Raw genomic sequence first — 12,234 nt, 5'->3', positions numbered from 1 at the left:
AAGACAGCTTGTCTGTCGAAACGTTGGTTATTAGGATATTAAATTATTGCATCTGAGCTCCTAGAGTGTGCAGCTTTCCTTTTCTTTTTAAACTGTTTTACGCCGTCAGCCAGCACCTAAGCACGAATCCCCAGAGAGGGGAGACAGCATCCTGCTGGTCCAATACCCAGAGAGAGGAGACAACATCCTCCCCACTATTCTCTCCCAGTCCTCTCCCACTACCACACACACACATACACACACACACACACCTCGTTGACTCCCACTTGATGCTGGTGTTTGTGCTGAAAATTCAATTACCCAGTTATTGATATGTCTGGGTGGGGTGCTGCCATGCGGACATGGGGGATGATTTCCCAGGAGACAACACATCTATGCCTGGATCTATCTTATTACTTTACTTTATCGCCATGGCGCCGCAGACAGGACATAAGGAGAGGTCTCACACTTACACACAAACATGCACGCATGGGGGGGAGGGGAGGGGGGAGGGGTGTGGAGGAGGGAGGGACCACAGAGAGAGAGTCAGGTACCTTACCCACAGGTTAGCCATGTGTCTACAGAAGGACCTCCCAGGGCCCCCACAGGTTAGCCATGTGTCTTAGCATTCCGAGGCCCCCACAGGTTAGCCATGTGTCCAAGCATCCCGAGGCTCCCACAGGGTAGCCATGTGTCTACAGAAGGACCTCCCAGGGCCCCCACAGGTTAGCCATGTGTCTTAGCATCCCGAGGCCCCCACAGGTTAGCCATGTGACCAAGCATCCCGAGGCCCCCACAGGTTAGCCATGTGTCCTAGCATCCCAAGGCCCTCACAGGTTAGCCATGTGTCTTAGCATCCCAAGGCCCCAACAGGTTAGCCATGTGTCTTAGCATCCCGAGGCCCCCACAGGTTAGCTATGTGTCTTAGCATCCAGAGGCCCCCACAGGTTAGCCATGTGTCCTAGCATCCAGAGGCCCCCACAGGTTAGCCATGTGTCTTAGCATCCAGAGGCCCCCACAGGTTAGCCATGTGTCTTAGCATCCAGAGGCCCCCACAGGTTAGCCATGTGTCTTAGCATCCAGAGGCCCCCACAGGTTAGCCATGTGTCTTAGCATTCCGAGGCCCCCATAGGTTAGCCATGTGGCCAAGCATCCCAAGCCCCCACAGGTTAGCCATGTGTCCTAGCATCCCAAGGCCCCAAAAGGTTAGCCATGTGTCCTAGCATCCCAAGGCCCCAAAAGGTTAGCCATGCTTCCTAGCATCCCGAGGCTCACAGGTTAGCCATGTGTCTTAGCATCCCGAGGCCCCCACAGGTTAGCCATGTGTCCTAGCATCCCAAGGCCCCAAAAGGTTAGCCATGCTTCCTAGCATCCCGAGGCTCACAGGTTAGCCATGTGTCTTAGCATCCCGAGGCCCCCACAGGTTAGCCAGGATAACTAGGTCATAACTAAAGGCTGAGGATAACTAGACCATAACTAAAGGCTGAGGATAACTAGACCTTAACTAAAGGCTGAGGATAACTAGACCATAACTAAAGGCTGAGGATAACTAGTCCATAACTAAAGGCTGAGGATAACTAGACCATAACTAAAGGCTGAGGATAACTAGACCATAACTAAAGGCTGAGGATAACTAGACCATAACTAAAGGCTGAGGATAACTAGACCATAACTAAAGGCTGAGGATAACTAGACCATAACTAAAGTCTGAGGATAACTAGACCATAACTAAAGGATAACTAGACCATAACTAAAGGCTGAGGATAACTAAACTCAGCAAAAAAAGACACGTCCCTTTTTCAGGACCCTGTCTATCAAAGATAATTAGTAAAAATTCAAATAACTTCACAGATCTTCATTGTAAAGGGTTTAAACACTGTTTCCCATGCTTGTTCAATGAACCATAAACAATTAATGAACATGCACCTGTGGAACGGTCGTTAAGACACTAACAGCTTAAAGATGGTAGGCAATTAAGATCACAGTTATGAAAACTTAGGACACTAAAGAGGCCTTTCTACTGACTCTGAAAAACACCTAAAGAAAGACGCCCAGGGTCCCTGCTCATCTGCGTGAACGTGCCTTAGGCATGCTGCAAGGAGGCATGAGGACTGCATATGTGGCCAGGGCAATACATTGCAATGTCCGTACTGTGAGACGCCTAAGACAGCGCTACAGGGAGACAGGACAGACAGCTGATCGTCCTCGCAGTGGCAGACCACGTGTAACAATATCTGCACAGGATCGGCACATCCGAACATCACACCTGCGGGACAGGTACAGGATGGCAACAACAACTGCCCAAGTTACACCAGGAATGCACAATCCCTCCATCAGTGCTCAGACTGTCCGCAATAGGCTAAAAGAGGCTGGACTGAGGGCTTGTAGGCCTGTTGTAAGGCAGGTCCTCACCAGACATCACCGGCAACAACGGTGGGCACAAACACACCGTCGCTGGACCAGACAGGACTGGCAAAAAGTGCTCTTCACTGACGAGTCGCGGTTTTGTCTCACCAAGGGTGATGGTCGGATTCGCATTTATCGTCGAAGGAATGAGCGTTACACCGAGGCCTGCACTCTGGAGTGGGATTGATTTGGAGGTGGAGGGTCCGTCATGGTCTGGGGCGGTGTATCACAGCATCATCGGACTGAGCTTGTTGTCATTGCAGGCAATCTCAACGCTGTGCGTTACAGGGAAGACATCCTCCTCCCTCATGTGGTACCCTTCCTGCAGGCTCATCCTGACATGACCTGGCATGACAATGCCACCAGCCATACTGCTCGTTCTGTGTGTGATTTCCTGCAAGACAGGAATGTCAGTGTCCTGCCATGGCCAGCGAAGAGCCCGGATCTCAATCCCATTGAGCACGTCTGGGACCTGTTGGATCGGAGGGTGAGGGCTAAGGCCATTCCCCCCAGAAATGTCCGGGATCTTGCAGGTGCCTTGGTGGAAGAGTGGAGTAACATCTCACAGCAATAACTAGCAAATCTGCAATGACAACAAGCTCCCCAACACAGAACAGATTTATGTTGCTTTGTCCCCAACACAGAACATATTTCTGTTGCTTTCCCCCCAACACAGAACAGATTTATGTTACTTTCCCAACAATGCAGAACAGATTGATGTTGCTTTCCCCCAACACAGAACAGATTGATGTTGCTTTCCCCCAACACAGAACAGATTTATGTTGCTTTCCCCAACACAGAACAGATGTATGTTTGCTTTCCCCAACACAGAACAGATGTATGTTTGCTTTCCCCCAACACAGAACAGATGTATGTTTGCTTTCCCCCCAACACAGAACATATTTATGTTGCTTTCCCCCCAACACAGAACAGATGTATGTTGCTTTACCCCCAACACAGAACATATTTGTTGTTTTCCCCACAATGCAGAACATATTTTTGTTGTTTACCCCCAAACAGAACAAATGTATGTTGCTTTCCCCCAACACAGAACAGATTTATGTTTGCTTTCCCCGAACACATAACACATGTATGTTGCTTTCCACCAACACATAACAGATTTATGTTGTTTTCCCCACCAACACAGAACAGATGTATGTTGCTTTACCCCCCCCAACACAGAACAGATTTATGTTGCTTTCCCCGCAACACAGAACAGATGTATGTTGTTTTACCCCCAACACAGAACAGATGTATGTTGTTTTACCCCCCCAACACAGAACAGATGTATGTTGTTTTACCCCCCAACACAGAACAGATGTATGTTGTTTTCACCCAACACAGAACAGGACAAGACAAGCTACGATGGCTCAGAGAAAAAAATTAACAGAACGCTAGCTGGGCCTATTAAAGATGCAGCAGGAAACAGGAGAACTAATAATAGTTTCCGTCATTCTGGAGTCTGAGGTGACTGTTGAGTAAGGAAACATGTAATTATGTTTGTTCAAAAGTTGAGGTTGTTTTGTTTTCTGTCCTGTTGTGCTGTATTCGCTCACACTGAGAGATGTAAAGGGAGGGGGGCGGGACGGGAGCAGGACGGGGGCCGGACGGAGGCAGGACGGGGGCCGGACAGGGGCAGGACGGGAGCAGGACGGGAGCAGGACGGGGCGGGACAGGGGGCAGGACGGGGGCCGGACGGGGCGGGACAGGGGGCAGGACGGGGGGCAGGACGGGGGCCGGACGGAGGCGGGACGGAGGCGGGACGGGGGCAGGATGGGGGCCGGACAGGGACCGGACGGGGGCGGGACAGGGGGCCGGACGGGGGCAGGACGGGGGGCAGGACGGGGGCGGGACAGGGGGCAGGACGGGGGCGGGACAGGGGGCAGGACGGGGGCAGGACGGGGGCAGGACGGGGGCAGGACGGGGGCAGGACGGGGGCAGGACGGGGGCAGGACGGGAGCAGGACGGGGGCAGGACGGGGGCGGTTACCTTCGGAACTGCAGCTTCGGCCTAAAAAACCCCTGTGGAACTGGCGTCAAGGTCCAGATTTGAAAGTGAGGGGCACAGGGTGAAGGAGTGGAAAAAGACTGTAGCTGGTCCCGTTCATTCTGCTGAGGTCCAGGTCACCAGATTTAGGTCAGGGTAAAATGCTGTGTCTCTGTGGGCACAGCAGGGTGCAGCGGACCTCTCCACATGCTACCCTCTGCTCGTGTCCATAAGCCCGTCTCTGCCCACTGTCTCACCATTACAACAAGCAAGCCGTGCGATCCAACACGATACCACAGGAGGCTGCTGAGGGGAGGACAGCTCATAATAATGGCTGGAACGGAGTGACAAACGTGTTTGATGTGTTTGATACCATTCCATTGCATTTATTCCGTACCAGGCTATACTATTACAATTAAAGAGAGACCTTCCACCTTAGTGACCTTCACCCTGTTAATGACAACAGTAGTGACCTTCATCCTGTTAATGACAAAAGTAGTGACCTTCACCCTGTTAATGACAACAGTCGTGACCTTCACCCTGTTAATGACAACAGTAGTGACCTTCACCATGTTAATGACAACAGTAGTGACCTTCATCCTGTTAATGACAACAGTAGTGAGCTTCACCCTGTTAATGACAACAGTAGTGACCTTCACCCTGTTAATGACAACAGTAGTGACTTTCACCCTGTTAATGACAACAGTAGTGACTTTCACCCTGTTAATAACAACAGTAGTGACTTTCACCCCGTTTATAACAACAGTAGAGACCTTCACCCTGTTAATGAAAACTGTAGTGACCTTCACCCTGTTAATGACAACAGTAGTGACCTTCACCCTGTTAATGACAACAGTAGTGACTTTCACCCCGTTTATAACAACAGTAGAGACCTTCACCCTGTTAATGACAACAGTAGAGACCTAGGCCTTCAACCCTTTAAACCCATAAGGGGGGTCTACTAAGCTATGTGGAATTGATTTAAGAAGGTCATACCAAGGATGATTTAGCTATTTGATTTTCAATTTGAAGACCCCTTGAAGAATCAAAAAAACATATAAACTATTTTATTAACTGATGCGTAAGTGCGACGTATACGGATGCAGTGGATTGAGATGCAGCCAATGCAAAAAAAAAAAGATATCTCTAACTTAAATTGATGAATGTTTATGGGGATTTTTTTCTTATGCTAATTACATTCCTGCGGGGTCACGGACATTCACCGTAGAGGTTAATAACAACAGCACAGAGACCTACCTTGAGCTCGGTTGGAGATCAGAAGTAGGATGAAGCTCTGAATTTTCTGAACAATTCAGACATTTTAGCTAACATCCCCACCTAGAGGAGATTTTGGAACATTACAGGTTGTTACAACTGAAAATTGGCCAGATTTGACATAGATATTGTATTTATTGTATTTATATAAACGGTACCAGTCAAAAGTTTGGACACACCTACTCATTCAGGGTTTTCCTTTATTTGTACTATTTTGTTGATGAAATGGGAGATATTTATGATCATGTTTACCTGAGACTGTAGAGGTGAAGTCCTGGAAGAACTTCCTGTATCCAACCTAGTCACCTGACACCTCCACTTCCTGTTGTTGTCCGAGGTTGAAAATCACAAAGCTTAGGATAACGTAATAATTCCATGAAAAAGTGTTCGGAAAAAGAAAAAAAAATCATTGGACCAGCGCCGTTGCTGATTCTACAGGATTAGCGAGCGGAAATGACTCGAAGTGACTGTTAGCAGTACAGAAAGTTTTGCCATCAAAGTGAAAAATAAACACAATCGTAGTGAGTTTCAGCAAACACATAGTATAACTGTCTTACTGTCGTTCCCCAGAGTGATGACGTCACAGTCAGTGGTCTTTTTGAGCTGGTATCTGGAGTCTCCCTTGCAGCTCAGAACCTGTCTCATCCACCCAGCTCAGACTCTCTCCTGTATAACACGTTCCTGGTCCACTATCGGTGGTCACTGGTTAGATGAGTCACTAGTGTGGACGAGGAAGATCATTTACCTTAACTATTATAAATACATGTAGTAAAGTGTTCCATTTTACTAAAACCCACTGGGTTGAAACAGTACCCGGGTTAGATCTCATCAGCATCCTCTCCGTGTTGTGGTCCCCCCTCTGTAAAGTATTGTTGACACTGGTATTGTCCAGCATCTTCAGCTCTGACATTCTGAACATGTAGAGACATCCCCCCTTGTTACTGTTGCCAAGCCCATCTAGGCCCTGATTGGTGAACCACTGATCCATTCACAGTTCTTTGTCTGTTGGCAAGGGATACTCTCACACAGTGCTTTTAACATACAGAGTTTTCAACTTGAATATTTGACATACATGATTACACTGTGCATGTTCATTAATACAGTAATTATTATTCAACATGTCCTCACCTGGGATTTGAACTCACAACCTCTTGGTTCACAGCATTCAGATCTCGCTGCCACGCCACCGTGTTTGAGTCAGTTATCAGTTAATTAGACTATTCTCTCGTCATTGATTTGATTGACTTATTTCCACAACTTAAGGGCTTTCTGTATAGTTGTCTAATGTTGGTGGGGCATATTAAACTGTTTTAATGATACTCCTGAATCACTATGATCAACAAAAGTTTTTCTTGAGTGTACTTTTAACGGAGCTTAGATATACTTCAAAGTGCAATTCACCCTGTTGCTTACACCTATCAAGTTGTTTCAGATCTACACAAGTGCCTAGGGAGGAGGGGTTAGGGTTTCTTCTGGGCAGGGCCTAAATACACTGGCCCAATAAGGACATGCTGTAGAGATATCCCTTGTTGGGACAGTGGTTAGGGTGTTCCTCATTGGTGCTGGTGGCCTGAGTTCAACCTGCTAGAGGAGTTACCCAACTCTCAAAATCCTGGCGATATACAATGTGTACAAAACATTAAGAACACCTGCTCTTTCCATGACATAGACCGATCAGGTGAAAATTATGATCCCTTATTGATGTCACTTGTTAAAACCACTTCAAATCAGTGTAGATGAAGGGGAGGAAACAGGTTAGTAGAAGGATTTTTAAGCCTTGAGACAATTGAGACATGGATTGTGTATGTGTGCCATTCAGAAGGTGAACGGGCAAGACAAAAGATTTAAGTGCCTTTGAACGGGGTATGGTAGTAGGTGCCAGGCGCACCGGTTAGTGTCAAGAACTGCAACGATGCTGTGTTTTTCACGCTCAACAGTTTCCCGTGTGTATCAAGAATGGTCCACCACCCAAAGGACATCCAGCCAACTTGAAACAACTGTGGGAAGCACTGGAGTCAACATGGGCCAGCATCCCTGTGGAACGCTTTCAACACCTTGTGGAGTCCATGCTGCAACTCAATATTTAAAAAAAGGTGTTCATTATGTTTTGTCCACTCAGTGTATGTTAATGTCATTATTTGTCCACGGTTACAACACACCTATCTGATCTAATTAAAATGAGTTTCTCAATGAAAGATGGGAATGGGTAGAATTCTAGATATCTGAGCATCTGAAAGAGAACATCGCTGTAGTCTTTCTGAAACCCACACCACATCTACCATGTAGAACCAACATGTGTCTCTGATTAGGAATCACATCGGCTCTCGTCATTGCATGTCTATCTGGAACATTCCTAAGTCGTTTCTGAAACATGGTCCCAGGTGGTAGTGCTGCTTCTGATAGAAACGTACTCAGGACATGGCGGCCATATTCTCAGAATATCAGACGTGTATATTTACAGTAGCGCGTCTGGACTTTCTCGCATTTGACGTTTTAATCAACGATGATGCCAGTTACACCAAGAAAATACACAACACAGAGTTCCATCTCCAAGTTTGAATGTGGAAAAAATTACAAATTGCAACAGAATCACTTGGGACCAGTGTTGGGGGTAATAATTGCTCACAGTAATATATTACAGTAATTACTTTTATTAGAAATTGAGTAATATAACAAGTTACTGTCTTCAAATATTGTAATATTATTACAGTTATTTTGTGAAGTAACCTGTATATTACCTTCAGAAGCAAATCTTTACCGGCGTGTTGTAAATATATTTTAAAGCCTTGTCTTATGCTAACGGAATTCATGCTGTAGGCTAACTCGTTTCCAATAGCCTATCATAAAGCCGAAAATCAAAAGAAAGATGGCAGCAGTGTTGTTACCGCGCTTAACCTTTTCCTTGTTGAAATGCTCCGATTATTTTTGAGTTAATTGAGGAGAAAGACAACAACAGCTTAGTCAAATGCAAACTCTGCAAAGGCAGCAAGCGTTGATCTGAAACACCACATCAAACCTGAAATAGCATCTGGACGTCGTGCACAAAGGCACAAAGCTGGTAGCCAAAGTTTCCAGGAATGTGTGAAAGAGGAGAAATCTATACACATTATGATAACAAACTAAGATGAATAAATAATATTTTCCGAGTGTTATAACGACATTTCCACATTAACAATCGAAATAATATGTCTGATAAATGCAATTCAAAACAGCAATAATGACATGAACATACAGTATATTGCTAGGAATATGAGAGTAGGGTGACTCCACTAGTGGTCTAAAAGCCAGGCCACCAGCACCAATGAGGAACGCCCTAACCACTGTCCCAACAAGGGATATCTCTACAGCATGTCCTTATTGGGCCAGTGTATTTAGGCCCTGTCCAGAAGAAACCCTAACCCCTCCTCCCTAGGCACTTGTGTAGATCTGAAACAACTTGATAGGTGTAAGCAACAGGGTGAATTGCACTTTGAAGTATATCTAAGCTCCGTTAAAAGTACACTCAAGAAAATATTTTATTGATCATTGTGATTCAGGTTAATATACCCCATCAACATTAGACAACTATACAGAAAGCCCTTAAATTGCTGAAATAGGTCAAATCAAATAAATGATGAGAGAATAGTCAGATTAACTGATGCCTGACACGGACATGGTTGTGAGTTCAAATCCCAGGTGAGGACATGTTGAACAATAATTACTTTTTGTCCTGAATAACGTCCAGGGTAACCCCCAGCCATCTACCCAGAGAGACAGTTATGCTACGGTAACATCCTGGTAAACCCCAGCCATCTACCCAGAGAGACAGTTATGCTACGGTAACATCCTGGTAAACCCCAGCCATCTACCCAGAGAGACAGTTATGCTACGGTAACATCCTGGTAAACCCCAGCCATCTACCCAGAGAGACAGTTATGCTACGGTAACATCCTGGTAAACCCCAGCCATCTACCCAGAGAGACAGTTATGCTACGGTAACATCCTGGTAAACCCCAGCCATCTACCCAGAGAGACAGTTATGCTACGGTAACATCCTGGTAAACCCCAGCCATCTACCCAGAGAGACAGTTATGCTACGGTAACATCCTGGTAAACCCCAGCCATCTACCCAGAGAGACAGTTATGCTACAGTAACATACTGGTAAACCCCAGCCATCTACCCAGAGAGACAGTTATGCTACAGTAACATACTGGTAAACCCCAGCCATCTACCCAGAGAGACAGTTATGCTACGGTAACATCCTGGTAAACCCCAGCCATCTACCCAGAGAGACAGTTATGCTACGGTAACATACTGGTAAACCCCAGCCATCTACCCAGAGAGACAGTTATGCTACGGTAACATCCTGGTAAACCCCAGCCTGTCACTAGAACCGATGTGGATGTGGTGGAGGAGTCAGGCGCAGGACACAGAGGTTAAGTCCAACAGACTTTAATAGTCCAAAGTTAATGAGGGAAAAACCCGACCTCGAATAACACCAAGAGGCAAGGGAAAATTACGCAACACGCGTAAACACTAAACACAAAACAAAACAAGGTGAAAACACGTAGCTCCGACAAAGTGGCAGTCATAACAACACACAATCAATCTAGTGCAAAACAAGGAACTTATAAGACAAGTAATCAACACACAAATGGACACAGGTGTAACAGACAGACAAAAGCAATCAAATAACGAAACATAGAGCGGTGGCAGCTAGTACTCCGGGGACGGCGAACGCCGAAGCCTGCCCGAACCAGGAGGAGGAGCAGCCTCGGCAGAATCCGTGACAGTACCCCCCCCTTGACGCGCGGCTCCAGCCGTGCGCCGACCCCGGCCTCGGGGACGGCCAGGAGGACGCGGACCCGGGCGCGTGGGATGCCCACGGTGGAACTCAGTCAGGAGGGATGGATCGAGTATGTCCGTCCTGGGCACCCAGCACCGTTCCTCCGGACCGTACCCCTCCCACTCCACGAGATACTGGAGACCACTCATCCGGCGCCTCAAGTCCAAGATGGTCCGGACCCTGTACGCCGGGGCCCCCTCGATGTCCAAAGGGGGCGGAGGGGTCTCTCCTATCTCATCTTCTTGGAGTGGGCCAGCTACCACCGGCCTGAGAAGAGACACATGGAACGAGGGGTTAATATTTTTATACTCTATAGGCAGTTGTAACCTGTAACACACCTCATTCAATCTTCTCAGGACTTTGAAGGGCCCCACAAACCGCCGACCCAGCTTCCGGCAGGGCAGGCGGAGGGGCAGGTTTCGAGTCGAGAGCCAGACTCGATCTCCCGGTGCGTACACCGGTCCCTCACTGCGGTGGCGATCGGCGCTCGCCTTTTGTTGACGGATGGCACGCTGCAGATGGACATGGGCAGCGTTCCACGTCTCCTCCGAGCGCCCGAATCCACTCGTCCACCGCAGGGGCCTCCGATCTGGCTCTCGTGCCATGGTGCCAGGACCGGCTGATAACCTAAAACACACTGGAAAGGTGTTAAATTGGTGGAGGAGTGGCGGAGAGAGTTCTGGGCCATCTCTGCCCAGGGGATGAACCTAGACCACTCCTCCGGCCGGTCCCGGCAATAGGACCTCAAAAACCTACCCACATCCTGGTTGACACGTTCCACCTGCCCATTGCTCTCTGGGTGGTACCCCGAGGTAAGGCTTACCGAGACCCCCCAACCGTTCCATGAACGCCCCCAACCTCTGGAGGTGAACTGGGGACCTCGGTCAGACACAATATCCTCGGGGACCCCATAGTGCCGGAACACATGGGTAAATAGGGCCTCAGCGGTTTGTAGGGCAGTAGGGAGACCCGGCATTGGAAGGAGACGACAGGCCTTGGAAAACCGATCCACAACGACCAAAATGGTGGTATTCCCCTGGGAGGGGGGTAGGTCGGTTACGAAATCCACCGAAAGGTGGGACCATGGTCGTTGTGGAACGGGCAGGGGATGTAGCTTACCCCTGGGCAAATGTCTAGGTGCCTTGCACTGGGCACACACCGAGCAGGAGGAGACATAAACCCTCACATCCCTAGCTAACGTTGGCCACCAGTATTTCATGCTAAGACAGTGCAGTCCGGCCAATACCTGGATGTCCAGAGGAGGGTGATGTATGAGCCCAATAAATAAGACGATCACGAACCTCGACGGAACGTCGTCCGCCCCACAGGACACTCGGGGGAGTAGGGTCGGTACGCAGTGCCCGCTCGATTTCCGCATCGACCTCCCATACCACCGGAGCCACCAAACAAGACTCCGGCAATATGGAAGTAGGCTCGTTGGACCTCTCCTCTGTGTCATACCGCCGGGACAGGGCGTCTGCCTTACCATTCTGGGACCCTGGGATGTATGTGATCTTAAAAACAAACCGGGTTAGGAACATGTTCCACCTAGCCTGACGAGGGTTCAATCTCCTAGCTGCCCGGATGTACTCCAGGTTACGGTGATCAGTCAGAATGAGGAAAGGGTGTTGAGCCCCCTCAAGCCAATGCCTCCACACCTTTAGGGCCTGGACCTGGACCCAACGTCATAGTTGCGCTCCGCCGAGCTGAGCTTCTTGGAGTAGAACGCACAGGGGCGGAGTTTAGGTGGCGTGCCGGACCG

The 12,234-nt window shown here is 48.3% G+C and overlaps 1 protein-coding gene across 1 annotated transcript; it reads left to right on the top strand.

Moving 5' to 3' along the window:
• Positions 1-3,798: 3,798 nt before the first annotated feature.
• LOC121548649 (putative glycine-rich cell wall structural protein 1) lies at positions 3,799-4,437 on the top strand. Its single transcript, XM_045210035.1, has 2 exons — positions 3,799-3,863; positions 3,948-4,437. Exons 1-2 carry the CDS (start codon positions 3,799-3,801, stop codon positions 4,435-4,437), a joined length of 555 nt encoding a protein of 184 aa, XP_045065970.1.
• Positions 4,438-12,234: the final 7,797 nt, after the last annotated feature.

This window comes from Coregonus clupeaformis, chromosome 33 (genome assembly GCF_020615455.1).
Source record: "Coregonus clupeaformis isolate EN_2021a chromosome 33, ASM2061545v1, whole genome shotgun sequence".
NCBI lineage: Eukaryota > Metazoa > Chordata > Actinopteri > Salmoniformes > Salmonidae > Coregonus > Coregonus clupeaformis.
This window is presented reverse-complemented; position numbering and strand designations above follow the sequence as displayed.